The 18913-nt window shown below is 36.3% G+C and overlaps 1 protein-coding gene and 1 long non-coding RNA gene across 2 annotated transcripts; both read left to right on the forward strand.

Moving 5' to 3' along the window:
- The first annotated feature begins 7299 nt into the window (after positions 1 to 7299).
- Positions 7300 to 8486, forward strand: LOC122000258. Its single transcript, XR_006117047.1, has 2 exons — positions 7300 to 7560; positions 8391 to 8486. It is a non-coding gene; the product is annotated as an uncharacterized LOC122000258 (long non-coding RNA).
- Positions 8487 to 9856: 1370 nt separating this feature from the next.
- On the forward strand, positions 9857 to 10697 carry LOC122000259 (zinc finger BED domain-containing protein RICESLEEPER 2-like). The gene is made up of 2 exons (XM_042554725.1): positions 9857 to 10424; positions 10498 to 10697. The coding sequence occupies exons 1-2, from the start codon at positions 9873 to 9875 to the stop codon at positions 10513 to 10515; spliced, it is 570 nt and encodes a 189-aa protein (XP_042410659.1). The 5' UTR covers positions 9857 to 9872; the 3' UTR covers positions 10516 to 10697.
- The last annotated feature ends 8216 nt before the right edge of the window (positions 10698 to 18913 follow it).

Genomic DNA, 18913 nt, shown 5'->3' on the forward strand with positions numbered 1-18913 from the left:
AGTTACATGATTATCTGTCATAATTGCAAATAAAATTAAATTTTTATGTTTGGGGTGTTTTCTGTTGTCAGTCTTATTATTGGGGTACTTTCTGAATTATTTTTATAGTTCAACCATGTGGAAGGAGAATGCATTTGGTAAATATATATACAACACGACAGAATATGTTGCTTGTTCTTGTGTAGGATTTATTATTAATTATGTTTTTTTCATGGTGTTAAAATATATTCTAGTTTGCATTTTACTGCTTCACATCAACATATATATCTATATATATATTGACTTAAATTTTCTTGCAGCATCATTCTATCAGAAGACTGAAGCAAGGCAATCTCGCTCTCCTTCTGCCATTGTCATTGGTGGTGGATTTGTAGGGATTGCAACTGCTCATGCACTGAAAAATGCAGCTTTTCAGGTGTTATGTCGATATAAATTAACAGTTTTTTTAGTTGCCTTTACATATTAGATTCTAAGTTCTGATATGAATGCAGTGTGTGAAGTGGCTGGGTAAATTTGTATCACATGGAAGTTTATTTTTTATTCCTTAGGTTGTGCTTTTAGAATCTCGGGATAGAATTGGTGGTCGAGTTCACACTAACTACTCATTTGGTTTTCCTGTTGACATGCGAGCAGCCTGGTATGCTTCTTTTTTGTGTGTTTTTGTTTTCATTCCTTCTGAAGAGGATTGTGGCCAGCCTTCAAAATTTCAGTGACTAGCAGTTTTAATTTGGACACTTCAGGTTGCATGGTGTCTGCAACGAGAATCCATTGGCATCTTGGATTGGAAGACTTGGTCTACCAATTTATCGAACTTCTGGTGACAATTCTGTCTTGTATGATCATGACTTGGAGAGGTAATGGTTAACTGAATAACTAACAGATATCACTGATCATGGAGACTATAATCTTATGGAGACAAATTTACTTCTATTTTTCAGCTACGCACTTTTTAATGGTGATGGACATCAAGTGCCTCAAGATCTAGTGGAAAAAGTTGGTAAGGTGTTTGAAACCATTCTGGAAGAGGCAAGTTCTTTATTAACCTTATATTTGCAGTGCTGATAACTTGGAAATATTTCTCTTGTGAAATGACTGTTCAACGTTTACAGGCTAACAAACTCAGGTATGAAACAAATGAAGACATGTCTATAGCACAGGCTATTAAGCTAGTCATGGAGAGGCATTCAATATGATGCATTATTAATGAATTAAGTCTACTTTATGAGATTTCAGATTTTTTTATTATTCATAGGCATTTAGTTTAGATCAAGTGACATTTCTTTATCTTCTTCTTACAGGTGGAGTTTGAAGGATTAGGAGAATTAAGAAGCAAGGATGAAGAAGATGAAGGATTAGGAGAATTAAGAAGCAAGGATGAAGAAGATGAAGGCATTTAGTTTATCTTCTTTCTTTATCTACTTGGTCCACTTCGATCCAAGTACGATGCAAACATGGCAAGGATGAAGAAGATGAAGGATTAGGAGAATTAAGAAGCGGTGTTTTGTTACTCTTCTAGTGTTGTACATGGTAAAAGTAGTTCAAATGATCCAACTCTTCAAAACTGGATATCAAGATTAGGATGTTGTGTTACTCTTCTAGGATTAGGATGTTGTGTTGTTCTACCTTTGTTTTAATAGTGTCGTTGTCATTTTGTTGGCTGCTTTTGAAATTTCTTCGGAATGTTGTAAATATTATTTTCGAATGTTAGAAAATTATATGTTAAATTTTATTTACAAATTTAGTATTTTGAATGATTTATAATACTAGAAAATTGTATAATAAATTTTAATATTTTTTTTATTTTTATCAAAAAAAAGATAACAATTTTTCACTGTTGTCGTAAATAGTTTAAAACCGTTGTTGAAGACCCTGTTATTAAAGGTAGACGCTCAAAGACAACGGTGAAAAACTGTTGTCTTTGAAGGAAAAGACAACAGTTTTTCACCGTTGTAAAAACTGTTGTCTTTGTTTTCAAAGACAACGGTTAAAAATTGTTGTCTTTGAGTACCCCCTTTAACAACACAGCCTTTAACAACAGTCCGAAAGGGGCTACGACAACGGTGAAAAACCGTTGTTGTAAGGCTTTTTTCTTGTAGTGCTATATCAAGAATAATGATGTCACTCCCATCATATAGGAGGGATAGATCCTATCTACATCACTCATATCCCTCCGCATAATTTGTTACATACCCAGTAATCGCCTTTATAGTCAACCCAGTTACGGGTGACGTTTGACGAAGTCAAAGTATACAACTCCTTATGTAGGGAACCATGGTGACTTCAGGTCCAAGGACTAATAGTCATACTAATAGTCACATGAGAAAGTATATGACACTCATATAACGATCCATGATACTTTCTCATGACGGGTCATTCAGTATACATTCTCCAATGCATACCCATGTGTCAACTTGATATCTCTATATCCATGACTTGTGAGATCAAGTCATCGAGTTGACCTACATGCTAGTCTCATCGCATTAACATTGTCCCTGAATGTTAATACTTGACTAGGAATGATTAAGAGTAGTGTTCTCTATATCATCTCACTATCGATTCAACCAATCGATTGATATAGATAAGAACCTTCTACTCAAGGACGCTATTATACTTAGTTATTTGGCACCAATACAAGTAAGTATAATAACCATAAAGAAATACCTTTATAAGTATATAGGAATATGATACATCGAGTCCATACAGCAATTATCATATGATTAGCTCTAGGGCTCTAACTAACAGGATTGTCATGTAAATCCTGCAGGTGGACTTAGTCCGACATGACAACAAAGTTGAGTGGTACTACTCTTGGAGCTAGATATTAATTAAGTGAGTTGTCAGTAACTCATTTAATTAGTGGCATTCAATATCTTAAACACAGGGAGACTAACGTACTCATAATAAGAAGGAGTCCATATTGTAATATGGGATTGGTGCGATAATGCAATAATAACTCTTTAGTTGTATGAGTTATTATTGATGAACTTGAGTTGGGTGTTCGGGGCGAACACGGGAAGCTCAAGCCCATCGGGAGACCAAAATCAATTCCTCCTCTCGATCCCTATTGTAGCCTCTTATTTATAAAGTCTTATATCCACCAAAAACTCAACTTCTTACCCACCTCTTGGTGGTCAGCCAAGCCTAGCTTGGAGCCCAAGCTAGGGCCAGCCAAACCAAACCAAGATGGGAGCCAAGTTGTGGCCGGCCCTAGCTTGGAGCCCAAGCAAGGGTGGTCGGCCACATTAACATTAAAAGGAGTTTTTAAATTTTAAATATTTCCTTATGTGGAAGCCATGATTTTAAAAGAGAGTTTTTAAAATTTTAAATCTTTCCTTTTATAGCTTTCTACAAAGGATTAAGAGAAAGGTTTGATATCTTTCCTTATTTGTAGTTAAAAGGAATATTTTAATTTTTGATAGAACTTCCCTTTTTTGTAACCATCCACATGTTTTAAAGAGAGATTTTAATTTATAAAATTTTCCTTTTATAGCCAACCATGAAGGGATTTAAAAGAGAAATTTTATTTTAAAATTTTTATTACCGGAAACAAATAAGGAAGTTTTAATTTCATGTTTAAAAGTTTCCCTTTTTGGATTAAAAGGGGTGGTCGACCATGACAAGAAGAAAGGGAAGTTTTACTTTTTTGTTTTAAAACTTTCCTTTTTAGTCATTGGCAAAAAAATAAGAAAGTTTTAATTATGTTTAAAACTTTCTTTATTTGCCAAGACCAAGAAATATAAAAGAGAAGAAGGGGTGCCTCACCCAATAACACATCCATTATTCCTCCTCTCTTATTCCTTGTGGTCGGCCCTTCCTCTTCCCCTATTCTTCTTCTTTGTGGCCGGCGACATCACCTTCTTGGAGAGATTTTGGTGGCCGGATTTTGCTTGGAGAAGAAGAAGAAAAAGGAGGCATTGTTTCCTAGTATCCCTTGGAGATTGGTTGGTGGGCGAAACTCATCATCCTTGAAGGTTGTTGGTGGCCGAAACTTAAAAGCAAGAAGAGAAGGCTTGGGTGGATTTCATCTTGGTAGATCGTCGCCCACACGACGTCCAAAAGAAGGAGAGGAATACAATAGAAGATCAAGAGTTCTATAAACTACAAAAGGTATAACTAGTTATTAGTTTCCGCATCATAACTAGTTCATCTTTTGTATAGATCTTGAAAAACCAAACACAAGAGGTTATCGGTTTTTAAGTTATCATTTTTGTTATCGATTTTATTTTTCGATTTCATGTTTCGATAATGTGTTTCTATTGAAGTCTCTATAGTTAAACCTAGTAACCTAGTTTACTGTAAGAAGTTAAATATCCAATTTCTCTGTGAGGTTTTATCTAGAAAGTGGTGGATGATCCCATACCCAAGAAGGCCTAGTGTCTCGCCATGTTTAACCTGGAAGTCGATCTTAGTAATAGATATTTGATAACTTTTGTAATATTGTTTAACTTAGGAAGATCACATCGGTTGAACTTGGAGTAAGAATGTTAAGTTTCGTTCCCAATCCAAGTTTAGCTTCTAAAGGGAAATTTGGATTAATAATGTTAAGCATCGTTTGTAATCCAAATTTAACTTTAGTAGAGCACATGGGTAGCTAGGATAGTTCTATGCTTGTACAAATTTTTATACAGAGGAACTAGGACGGTATTTCGAGTAGCAACCAACACAATTTACTTTTATTGGTTTGGTCAGTAGAGGACCGATTTACTCTTGTTGGTTCGGTTAGTAGAGGACCGATTTACCCTTGTTGACTTGGGCAGTAGAAGATCAATTTACCCTAGTTGGTTTGGTTAGTAGAGGACTGATTTATTCTTGTTGGTTCAGTTAATAGAGGATCGATTTACTTTATTTCATAGAGTTTCTGACCTTTGAGTTGCTCATGCTTGGTTAGATAACCTAGAAGACACATTTGAGTACATGACTTGTACCAATATAATTGTTGGCTTGACTGGTCTATAGAGGATCGTTGTATTCTATTCCATGAGGACTTTGATCATAAACTATATGTACCTAGTTGGATAACCTAAAAGGTACAATTGAATAGATGACTCTCACTGAAATGGAAAAGTGTAGAGCCAGCTGCTTAATACTTACGAGCTATATTCGTTACTTGGGTGTATAACTTGAGAATACATTCAGATATATAACTTGTATTTGTGCGGAAAAGATGATGTTAGTTGCTTATCCTTTACATGACCAGGTACCATGTGAAGGAAAATACAGAAGATGATTTTTGGGAATAAGACATCACTTAGTGATTACTTTGAGATGTTTTGAGAGAGAGTACATCTCACCTTCGTTGGTAGTATAATAGTTAACAAGGCAATGGCTAGTCCAGTCGGCTAACATTGTTCCATGGGAGATCCTGACTCATGGATCTATTGGATATGGTTAGATATCCTTGGTGGTACATATAGATATATAACCTATAATGATGTGGAGAATGTGGTGTTAGTTGATTAACACCTATGAAATCCAACTATTACTGAGTGAAAGTATCATAAGATGATCTTTGAGGAGCAAAGTGTCGATTGACAGTTATTTTGACCAGTTATTAATGATAGTGCTCTTCTACCCTTGTGTGCATGGCTTGTCACTAGAGGTTCCTGAACCTTAGGTGGAGCAATCGTGTATGATAGGTTACAAGATAATGGTTAGTTGACTCAACTAGCATTATCTCCAACAAGTAGCTCAAGACCTTGACCACATAATCAATTATCTAGGGTATTGAAGTCTATATTTCATATCAGAGTGTTCGACCTTTTGTCGATATTTTTCAGAGGACATTTACGGGCACGATTATGAGTTATGGAGATGCCCTCTTAATGGGTATACTCTCGGTCCAGAAGTTAAGTAACCCTTTGGACTTTGGATTGTCATTCCTTTACTATGGATATTTGAGTACTTAGAATGATGAGATTTAACATATTCTTTGAACATATAAGGGTTGGTCATTTATTGTATTATACTTAACGGTCGAGTAAGAGTAGTAACCATGCAACCCTAGAACCAACCATCTTTGAAATTTATTGAGATTGATGATAAATAAATATTCTGTTTCATCAATACAAGCCAAGCAGTTACTGTCTCATGATGTCGGAAATATTTACTATTGCTAATAAAATTTAACAAGGATAGTATGTTACTTCACTCGAAAGTTTGTATCATTCGAGAACACCTAGATATATTTCTAGATGAACTCCTAAGCTTTCCACCTGAAAGTCAAGTGGAGTTCATGATTAAGATATTTTTGGGTATAACTTCGATACTCTATGTTCAAATAGAAGGTTGGATGATTTCCTTTCATTCTATCATTACTCAGAGAGCTATCAATTTTGATTGATGCTGAGGATGATTTGTAATTGGTGGATATTGTTGATTAGATTATAGACTTGTTGTCAGTGATCTTACGATTGAATGTGACTGTTGTACAGACATTATGAGTTCTTGATATTACCATTTGGCATACCAATGCCCCAGCTGTGTTCATAGATTTGATGAACTGAATATTTCTAGGGTGTTTGGATCAGTTATTATTGTCTTCATTGATAATGTTGTAATATATTCCCTATCTGAGATGGATCACGAACAATATCTTTGTATAGTTCAAGAGATGCTTCGATGAGAATATCTCTTTTCGAAGTTTAGTAAATGTGCATTCTGACTACCTTCTGTAGGATTTATAGGATACATTGTCTCCAGTAAAGGTATATCAATAGATTCACAGAAGATAGAGGTTGTTACCCGTAGCCGAACATAGTGCAGGAAGTTTGTAGTTATCTGGATTAGGGGTGCAAACGAGTCAAGTCACTCGTAAGCTGCTCGTGAGCCGCTCGGTCAAAGCTCAGCTCGAGCTTGATTTTGACTGAGCTCGAGCCGAGCTCGAGCTGGCTCGTTTAATATTTGAGCCGAGCTCGAGCTCCTCTAATACTAACTCGATGGCTCGTCGAGCTTTTTCGAGCCCAACTATATATGTATAATATATTTTTATCTATTCATGTGAATATTGATAAATTTAGGTCGTTAAGTAATTAATGATAAGTATTAGGGTAAAGGTGTAATTTTTGAGAGTTTATTTTTAAAATAAAAATACCTTTCTAAATCCAAGTTAAAGTAGTCAACCAACTCAACCCTAATCTCATCCTCTCACCCTTCGCCGCCCTCACCTTTCGTCGCCGCCCTCACCTTTCGTCGCCGCCAACCCTTGCCCTCCATCGGCGCCGCCTACTCAACCGTCGCTGTCTCGCCTACTCAGCATCACCCTCAGTCGGGATCAGCCCTCACCCCCTTCCCCATCACCCTCAGCCCTCACCCCCTTCCTTATCTCCCTCAATCGTCAGACGTTGCTCTCAACCCTCACCCTCTTCCTTATCGTCCTCAATCGTCACACGTTGCCCTCAGCACTTACCCCCTTCCCTGTCACCCTCAACTTGATTATAGGAACATCAGTTTGGTTCTGTGGTGGAAGGTTGGTTTTCTACATAACATTATAAGCTAGGCTTTGAAGAAATCCTTAAGAGGAGCTGCTGGAATTGGGTTTACACTACGGTGAAAGCTGACAAGGTAAATTGTAAATGTGGTTATTTGTATCTTTTAAATGCTTTTTTAGAGAGGTTTCTTCTGTACTGTGGTTTTTTCTATTAGCTGAGTGGAGAAATAATCTTTTGAGGTTTTCTGGACTTTGGAAATTAATATGGTGATCCTTTTGTATATTGTTGGTTCTGTATTTTTTCCCCCAAGTCAATGGAATCATTCCTAGAGCAGTAAATGCCTTAAAACCCTTGATTTGCAAGTTAGTCATGTTATGTGTCTTTGGGGCTAACTTCTTCAGTGCTTTAGGTGTCCCTCCTATTGGATTTTAGTGGGCGATAAGATTATATTTTCTTGCACAATCCGTGTATGCACTTCTGTTGTCTTAATTTATATGGTAATATTTTATGGTGTGATTTCTCCACTTTAAATTGGAAATTTCTCTGAACTAATCATAGCAATAACCATATCTGATCTTCATTTCTATTCATATTCTATGTAACATTTTATAGTATAACACTATAACCTCAGCCTAAAGTTAGTCATATTTTTAATGCTTTTGCAGTTCTGTTTTTATTAGTCTATTTAATATGAATGACCTATAAATTATGTGTGCTTGCAATATATGGAAGTGGTAATGAATTGATTTGCTGTGGTTTGTTTCCTTCATTTTTTAGGGGGGATTTCAAAGATTTGACCTTGGAAGTTTGGAGCTTTTTTTTTTTCTCGCAAGTACTTACATGGAGTTCTTTTGATTCCTACAAACTAAAGATTTGAATGTTGCTTTATAGACAATATTTTCTCTTTTTATTATTGTTTGAGCATTTTATAATTTATTTGATAATTATTTATCTCTGGATCAGTTATGTCTGTAGAAGAGTCATCTGTTCCACTTACCGTAAATAGTGCCATAACTGAAAGTAATGAAGTTAATCTTGAGATCAACAAGGAAATTATCACAGCTGGTCAAAAAACATAAGAAAATGCTAAAGAAAAAGAGGAAGAGGGGTTCAAAACAAATAAAAGGAAAAAAATTTCAGAAGTGTGGAATGATTTTGACATAATGGATGGATCAAAGAAAGTCAAATGTAAACATTGCCAATCCCTTTTTACATTGGGTAAATCAGGGCCCACATCAAGTCTTTTAAGGCATAGATTACATTGTGTGAAGAGAAAAATTTATTTGCGAGAAGCTGAACAACAAACAAAGTTGAATTTTTTGCCCACTGATTCAGCTTCACCATCCATTCTTACTTTGCATTCTGGAAAATTTGACATGGAACAAATGAGGGAGGCAGCTGCTCATTGGATTATGATGCATGAACATCCATTCACCATTCTTGATGAAAAGGGGTTCAATTTAATGATGAGGCGTGGAATGCCTGAATGGCAAAAAATTAGTAGGACGACATGTAGAGTAGATTGTATGAAAATTTATGAGGTTGAGTAAAAGAGGTTGAAGAAAAGTCTTGAATGCATTGATAAAATAAGTTTGACAACAGATTGTTGGAAGTCAAAGACTCAAAAAATTGAATACATGGCATTGGATTGATTCTTGTTGGAATTTGCAAAAGAGAGTTTTAAGTTTCATTAACATTCCACCACCAGGGGGAGGTCTTCAAATTTCTGATGCCATTTTTAAGTGCATGAAAGAGTGGGGTATTGAAAACAAGGTTTTCACTATTACTGTTGATAATGCTTCAAGTAATGATTTGGCCATTCGGTACATGAAAGATACCATTCAAAGATCTAGAACATTGGCATGTGAAGGAAATTTATTTCATATTCGTTGTTGTGCACATATCTTGAACTTGTGCGTTCAAGATGGGTTGAGGGAGATTGAAGATATTATTAGTAATATAAGGGAAAGTATAGAATATGTAAATCATTCAGAGGCAAGACGTATGCAATTTACAGAGTGTGTGCAACAATTGCAGTTGAAGGATAAAAGATTGATTCGTGATTGCAAAACTAGGTGGAACTCAACTTTTGAAATGTTAAGTTGTGCACTCAAGTTCAAATAAGTTTTTCAAATGTTCAAAGAACGTGATCACTTTTATGGTTGCTGCCCTCAAGAAGAAGAATGGAATAAAGCTTAAAAGATTTGCTCACTGTTGGAGGCTTTTTGGATAGCCACACACATCATTTCAGGTAGTGAGTATCCTACTTCAAATTTATTTCTTCAGGAAGTTCAAAAAATAAAGTCGTCATTGGATACTTATGCACAACATGAAGATTTGTTTCTTAAGCAACTGGCTAGTAAAATGAAAGAAAAATTTGACAAGTATTGGGGTGATTGTAATCTATTGATGGCTATAGCTATGTGTTAGATCCAACCAAAAAAAATGTTTGCTGTTGAGTTTTGCTTCCCTAAGCTTTATTCTGAAATAGATGCCTCTAAGCATATCTCAAAAGTTAAGGAGATAATTAATTCTCTTTATGAAAAGTATGTTGCTGAAGAAACTAATAAAGGAGCGCTTCATCCATCTGAGTCTGAGAGTTTTGGTTCTTTAAGTGTTAAAAGAAATCAACAAAGTTCTGTGTATAGTTGGGATGATTTTGATGACTATTGTGCAAAAGTTGAAACTTCGGAGACTAAGAGATCTGAATTGGTAGATTATCTTGAAAAGGGTCATCTTAAGAAGAATGAGATTCCTAAAATATTTTCGTGTTTAGAATGGTGGAAGATGAATAGAATGCAATATCCAATATTGTCAAAGATGGCAGCTGATATTTTAGCTATCCCAGTGAGTTCAGTGGCTTCAGAAGCAACATTTAGTGCAGGGACGAGAGTTATTGATTCTTATCGTTCATCACTATCTCCGGACACAGTGCAGGCTCTTCTATGTGGGGGTGATTGGCTTCGAAAGATACATGGACTGAAAAAAAAGACTAAAGTAAGTTAAATTTCATTATTAGTTTTCTAAGTTACAAACTAATCATCTAATTATTTGAATTTTTCTTTTTCAGAAAGAGAAAACTTACTAGGAAATTTTTCTTCCAGTATCTACCTCTTAAAGTAAGTTAAATTTTAGTTTTTTGTTTAACATGTGTTTTTGGTTTGATTATTATGGTATTATAGTTGAGCTTAATATCAATCCATATTATAGCCTCTCGGTACATAAGAAGAATTCATTCTTCTAACCAAATGATTGGCCTTTTCTATAATAGATAACTATAAAACTGCAGAACTAAGCACGTCACTTTGATATAGATAGTGTTAAACAATTGTTCCCAGTTTAGCAGTACTTCCCTACATGAAATTGTTTCACAAAGAATAAAAGAGCTTTATCACTAACATACATGATCTTTCAACAGAACAAGTCATTGTCATCGAATCCATGTACTGAAGACAAAGGTATTATAGTTGATTATTATGGTTTGAATGCAGTGCAGGTGATATAACTGAGAATTTGATTGAATGTAGTGCAGGTAATATAACTGAGAATTTGAGATGAAGGAAGATATTGAACGTGGCAAAAATTTGATATTTTGAGCAGCTAATCAATTTGGATGGAATATCATGTATGTTGGGTCATTATGTTTTGATGTTCAGTAATTTGACTTTTTATTGGAGAAACAGATAATTATATTTTGATCAATTTTATGGATGAAGATGATTGCAGAAATTTGATATTTTGAGCAGGTTTAGATTTTGGAATATCATGCTTTTGGGTTTAGTGTAAAACTGTAAACTATATTGGGTCATTTTTTGATGTTCAGTAATTTGACTCTTTTATTGGAGAAATAGATAATTGTATTTTGATCAATTTTGTGGATGAAGATGGATATGTTGCAGAAATTTAATATTTTGAGCAGGTTTGGATTTTGGAATATTATGTTTTTGAATTTGGTATAAATTATGTTGGGATGAAGTTTGAGAATAATTATGTTTTGATGTCCAGTAATTTAACTTTTTTATTAGAAAGATAGATAATTGTATTTGATCAGTTTTATGGGTGAATTTGATGAAGTTGTTAAAATTGCAGTAAAATAAGCTCAAGTTATGATTGGCTTGAGCTCGAGCTCGAGCTCGAAGGCTTGCTTTTAATTCGAGCTTTTTGAGTTGAGCTCGAGCCTTGGATTAAATGATCGAGCCGAGTTCAAGCTCAAATTTATAAGCTCAATCGAGCTCGAGCTCGAGCCGAGCTAGCATAAAATGAGTCGAGCCAAGCTCGAGCCAATTCTGGCTCGAGCTCTGCTCGACTCGTTTACAGCCCTAATCTGGATTAGATGGATATTACAAGGGACTTGAGGGTTTTCCAGCATAGGTATGTCATTGATTTGACTGACCAAGAAGGGTATGAAATTTTCCTGTATGGAGGCTTATGAGAAGGTTTGAGGAGTTGAAATGAAAACCAATAGTTGCACCCATCTTAGTTTTACTTTCTAATATAAATGAATTTGCACTCTACATAGATGTATTGTATCAGGGGTTAGGTGCAATTTTGATGCAGCACGAGCAAGTAGTTTTGTATGCTTCTTGTCGGTTGGAAGAACATGAGAAGAATTAAAATGTTCATGATTTGGAGTTAGCTAACCTCAAGGGAAAGCTAATATGCCTTGAGTAGGAAATCCTGAGGAGTTTTGGCTTGTCATCGGATTATGATTACAGGATTGGTACAGAGTTTCCAAGTTGAGATCGGTAGAGCGGAGACAGATAGAGCTAGCGAGGGACTCTGGTGTCTAGAGTTTCTCAATCACCTATTGTTGAGCAGATTTAGAGGGCTCAAGCTAGTAATCAGCATTTTTGATTTATATGTAGCAGAGCAGTCTCAGGAAAGCAGATAGAGTTTTCGTGTAATGAGAAAGAGATTCTTTATTTTTGTGAGAGATTATGTCTATTCCTAAGTCACATCTTGTCTGGGAGGAGTTGCTGCAGGAAGCACATCAATCTAGATTTACATTTCATCCGAGTGGTACCCTAATAATAAAATAAAAGTGTCAAAAAAATAAGGAAGAGACTCAGGATTTACTTGGTTACAACTTACGTGGTTGTTAATCCAAGGAAGTTATAAAGCTTACTAAGAATCTCTTTCTCTGAAGGCGGAGAAGCTTTTTACACACAATGAAAGCTCAAACAGTTGCTAGGAAGTTAATACAAGAATTGATATACTATTTTCTAGCTCCAGGGGTCTTTTTATAGCTCCTGGAAATCCTATCCGTAGCTTGAGAGCACCTCCAAGGGGAATGGAGGGTGCCTCCAGCGAGGCAGCAGTGGATAAAGGTTTATCTGCTGCCAACGGCTACTTTGGATAGGTCGAGGGCGCCTTCTATAGACATGGAAGGCACCTCCCTTGCTTATAAAGGGCGTCTTCCATGCCTATGGAAGGTGCCCTCGGCTTGAAGGAAGCGTTGGCGCATGGGGTGCCTCGGAGGTGTCTTTTATTCCTTTAGAAGGCACCTTCAGCAGATTCTCCGACCTCCATATGGTCTTGAGCTACTCCAATCGCCTGGGTGATTGCGACCTACCGAAATAGGACTCACTCGAATCTAATTTCCGGCCTTCTCCTCGAGCAGGCTTCCGCTCCGGCTTCTCGTCTCTCGAACGTTGCGTACGTTCTTCTCGCCCACTGGTGTACTCTTTCGCAGTACTTCTTCCCTTCGATGCATCGATCCCATCGACTATCTTCCTGTGTCATTCTTCTCGCTGGTTGTGTCTTCCACTCGACTTCTCGTGCTCCTAAGCTCCTACATACTTAGACACAGGGATCAAACCAAAATAGGACCTAACCTAACCTGGTTGATCACATCAAAACAACCACAGGGTTCAAAATTTACATCGCAAGAAGTTACTCCCTAATCCTAGAATCCAGAGTTTACCCCATAAACGTGGTATTACAATCACAAAACATGTTCACTATTTAGAAATCCGATTACAATCTTAGAGAAAGAGAGAAAAGGCTTAGGCTTGATCCGAGATTCCACTTCCTAAATGTTCTTTGCCTTGCTCCAAGCCTCCTTGGAACCCTCAAACAATTTTCAGATCGGATCCCCTTCAAAATGGCGTGAGAGCCTTAAATAGGTGAGGAGGCAGAAGCTCAACACAAGCCGTCCTGTTAGGCAAGGGCGCCCGTGCTCACTGCTGGTGGTTGAGCATGGTCCGTACCGCTAGGCACAAGCTCTCTAGATTAAAAGCCGAGCTGAACACAAGCCATGCCACTAGGCACAGCCACTCATGTTCGATACTGGAAGCTGAGCACAGGCCATTCCACTGGGCATGAGCGCCTATACTCAGTGTTGGAAACTCCGAACTTGGTCTTCAATCTTCATTTTATGCTCAATTTTGTGCCCTAACATAAGAAATATACAAGAGTAGTATCCCAACATAGAAATGTATTGGCATAAAGGAAAAAAAGATGAAACCATGAAATATTTACACACAAAGGAGGTCAAAAGATATATCGAAACATGTCAAAATACCTATATAAAGCAGACGCATCATCGTTCACAAATCTTTTAAGTGAAGAAATCCGATGAAAAAGCAGGAGGTCAACCTGAAGGAGGGACCATAAATGGGTGACCTCTGTGCTGGTCTTCGAACTAAGCATTGTGTGTTCAAACCATCGACAATGATGGATCAATACCGGTACCACTAGACACATCTAATGCAACAAGAAGCTGCTCCATAACTTCGAAGAAGTCAAAGATGGGAAGAAACTATTCATGGGGAACTTAACAACCTCGGACATCATTGGTCAAGGAAAAGTGGTGCTAAAGTTGATCTTAGGCAAGGAGTTGACTCTCAACTATATGTTGTATACTCCATAGCTTCGGAAGAATCTAGTGTCTGAGTCACTATTAAGCAATCATGGCCTCTACATTATTTTTGAGTCGAACGGAGTTGTTCTATCTAAAAATGAAATATTTTTAAAAAATGGTTATGTAACTGATGGGCTATTCAAGCTCAATGTAATGGCTAAGGTTAATAAAATTGTAAACTCTTCTGTTTAAATGCTTGAGTCTTTATGTTTATGGCATGGTAGACTAAAACATGTTAACTCTGATATATTGCATAGATTAATTAACATGTAAAGCATATCTATATTTCACCTTGACCTGAAATATAAGTGTAAGATTTGTGTTAAAGCAAAATGATAAGGTCATCTTTTCAACATGTTGAAAGAAACAACAGATCACTCGACCTAATTCACACCGACGTGTGTGACCTAAAAGGTACACAACATATAGTGAAATAAGTACTTCATCACTTTTGTAGATGATAACATAAATTATTGTTATATGTATTTTCTCAAAAGTAAAGATGAAGCTATCAAGAAATTTATTCTCTCTAAGAATGAGGTTGAAAACCAACTTAATAAAAAAAATTGAGGTGGTTGGAAGTGACTCAGGCGATGAACATGTATCATCGTTCCCTGAGTTGTGTGTTGAACATGGGATCATATACGAAACAACAGCTCCTTATACTCCTTAGCAAAATGGAGTTGTTCAGCAAAAGAATCACACTCTAAAAGAAATAATAAATACTCTTTTATTGGGCTCTAGATTATCAAAGTTCATGTGAGAGCTATATTAACAACTAATTATATTTTAAATAAGGTGTCACAAAAAAAAATTATATAAGAACTCTTTGTAGGATCGAAAAGAATTTAGATATCTCCACAATAGCATGATATTGTCCACTTTGGGCCTAAACCCTCATGACTTTGCTCTTGGGCTCTCCCCAAAAGGCCTCATGCCAATGGAGATATCTTTTCTCTTATAAACCCATGATCTTTCCCATGTGTTTCCAATATGGGACTATGTTTGCAACCTTGCAACCCCAATAATCCCCCCCTCAAACAAAGGACCATAGGCTTCCCACATCCGATCCTCGACCCACCAGGTCTTCCTACCCCTCGGTCCACCCGACCTACTAGGACTTCCTTGCCTAGTCGCAACTAGGACTTCCTGCCTGGTGTCTGGTCCTCTTGATCCGAACATAGGAGCCCCCACTTTCTTTATTCGAGGTCAATATTGTACTCACATGGCTCAATCAGACCATAGCTCTTGTACACAGTCGGCGGTTAAACCTTCTGGCAGTCCAGGCTCTGATACCAATTGTAGGATCGAAAAGAATTTAGATATCTCCACAATAGCATGATATTGTCCACTTTGGGCCTAAACCCTCATGGCTTTGCTCTTGGGCTCTCCCCAAAAGGCCTCATGCCAATGGAGATATCTTTTCTCTTATAAACCCATGATCTTTTCCATGTGTTTCCAATATGGGACTATGTTTGCAACCTTGCAACCCCAACACTCTTATGAGTTGTGGAATGAAAGACAATCATCTTATAAATATTTGAGAATATGGGGTGTCTTGTCAAAATTTTGGTGTCTGATCTAAAACGGATGAAGATAGGACCAAAAAATTTTGATTGTATATTTATTGGATATGTATATAATAGCAGTGTGTATCAGTTTTTTATGTATGAGTCGTAAATACCATATATGTACAAAAACTCGATAATACAATACAAAAATACCTTATTCTGCGAGCATGTGTTTTCGTAAAAGACTCGAGAGGAAGGAAGTTCCTTAAAATGGGTATATGAAACACAAGAGGAAGAAGAAGATGATGAACCAGTTGAGGTTGAGCTCAAATAAAGTAAAAGAGCTCGGATGGAAAAAAAATGCTACAGAACAGATTTTGTCACTTTCATATTGGAAAGTTAGTCTCAAAGTTACTCAGAAGCAGTAAGTTCTTTTGATAAACCTCATCAGAAAGAGATAATTGCATATGAGATAGATTCTATCTTGTCAAATCATACTTAAGAACTTGTGGATCTTTCTAAGAGAAATAAACCACTGGGTTGCAAGTGGATTTTTAAGAAGAAAATGAAATTAGATTGCACAATTGATTAGTACAAGGCTAAATTAATAATTAAAGATTACCGACAATGAGAAGATCTTAATTACTTTGATATGTATTCTCCAGTGTCAAGAATAACTTTCATTAGCATATTGTTGGCTATCACCGCTCTATAGAATCTAAAAATACATCATATAGATGTAAAAGTAGCCTTTCTAAATGGGGATTTAGAAGAAAAAATCTACATAGAATAACCTAAACAGTTTCCCATCCCAGAAAACGAAAATAAGGTTTATAGATTGGTAAAGTTGTTATATGGTTTGAAACAAGTACCAAAATAGTGGCATGAGAAATTTGATAATGACATGAAAGAATGTGGATTCAAAATCAATGAATGTGATAAATGTGTCTACATGAAAACCACATAGAATGACTATGTCATCTTCTATCTATATGTAGATGACACATTTATCATTGGGAGTAATAATAAGATAATCAAATATACTAAAGACATATTGAACTCAAGATTTGACATGAAACATGAGCCTAGTTGATGTGATTCTAGGAATTAAAATTTTTAGAATAGCAGAAGGACTTATTCTTAGTTAGTCGTTGACAAGATTCTTAGGAAATTCATCAATGGTGATACTACATTAGCACAAACGTTAATAGATACGAGTTATCATCTATCAAAGAATCGAGGAGAAAGTATCTCTCAAATAGAGTACTCTTGAGTGATTGAAAGTTTGATATACCTAACGAATTGTACATGACTAGACTTAGCTTACACGGTAAGTAAACTAAGAAAATACACAAGTAATCTCGATGTTGAGTACTGGAAAGGGATCACAAGAGTACTGAGGTACTTGACGTATACTCGTGAATATGAACTATATTGTACAGAATATCCTGCTGTAATCGAAGGATACAGTAATGCGAACTAGATATATGATATGAGAGACTCAAAGTCTACAAGTAGATATGCATTCACTTTGGGAACTGAACAATTTCATGAAAATCTTTTAAGCAAACTATAATATCCAGATCCACGATGGAATCTAAGTTTGTAGTTCTTGACAAATATAGTGAAGAGACCGAATGACTACTATAATTTTTAGAAGATATTCCTATATGGCTGAAACTAGTGCTAGCAATTTACATACATTATAATAGTCAATCAATAATTGGTCAAACATAGAGTCATTTGTATAATTTTAAGTCTAGATATATACGTCATAGACATAATACCATGAGATAACTACTCTCAACAGGAGTTATCACTGTTAACTATGTGAAGTCAAAGGATAATCTAACAGATTTACTAATCAAAGGGTTAAACAAAGAGTTATTTACAAGCTCATCGTGAGAGATGAGCTTGATACCAATGAGAAATGTTAGTACAAAGGAAATCCAATCTATTCATACTAGAGATCCCAAGAACTAGGCTCAAAAGGACAACCTAATTGCACAGACAAAGTTGCTCACTATGGGGAACGACCTAATAGATTAATAAAGGATGGAGGTTAAGCACATGACTTTTAATGATCCTATAGAGTAATGTGGAATACTCTTGAGATATCACCTATGTGAGAAAAATGTGGGGCTACTTCGAAGAGAATTGAAGGCATAAGTCTTAAAACTTCTCACAAAATCAGACATGTTCATGACTAAGAACATACTTATAAGAACTAAATTGTATTAGAACGAGTCATGGGTGAGATATGTCAATGCTTACACAGACAACAGAACAATTTAAGGATATTGTGTCTACTATCAACTGGTAAGCAAACAGATCTTTACAAGGGAAGATTCAAAGGGTAAAATCTACATGTCCCATACTAGCCTCAACTATTGAATGTTATCACATACCTATTCATATTGGGGATTGTTAGAAATTTAAATAGAAAACAAGAAGAGGTGGATGAAGGAGACTCCTTTGTGTATGAGTTTTTAGTCCCACATTGAGAGTTTCATGGCTAGTTGGTTAGTTTATATTGTTGCAAGTGCATGTATAATATGAACAAATGCATGAGGAAAGGCTCTGTCTCACGCATGGGTACATAGGGGCAGGTGCAAATCTAGGGCCTGGATTACACTGAACTAAGTTGACTCGTGTGGGAGCACAACATGCGCACGTCGAATGTCAAATCAATCGGGGTAAAATTTGCCCAAGTGGAACAACCAACATTTTGTTACGTAATTTTTTTTTTTTTTGCTATTGCTCAAGTGTGGTAATAGAAGCATTAATCAGACATTAATAACAATTCTAGAACCTCCCAAACAGCAATGACCGACCATTGATGATTGGTGGCTGTCATTTAACTTATGCATTGAATAGTCATTACTCGGTCATTCAACACGGCAAGGGGTGAGCACTCCTATATAAGAAGGCAAGATCTTATGCAGAAGGGGGGAAAAAGCTATAGTGCAAGAAAAGTGATCTCTATCCACCTTTCCTCCCTCACCGTTTTCCTCTCTGCCATGTATCCGCTCGGTCAAGCCGCTCTTAATAGCCTTCGGGTATTATCTCAATTTACTGCGACCACTAGTGCTTAGTGGAAATTCACAATTTGT

Source organism: Zingiber officinale, chromosome 7A (assembly GCF_018446385.1).
Source record: "Zingiber officinale cultivar Zhangliang chromosome 7A, Zo_v1.1, whole genome shotgun sequence".
Classification (NCBI taxonomy): domain Eukaryota; kingdom Viridiplantae; phylum Streptophyta; class Magnoliopsida; order Zingiberales; family Zingiberaceae; genus Zingiber; species Zingiber officinale.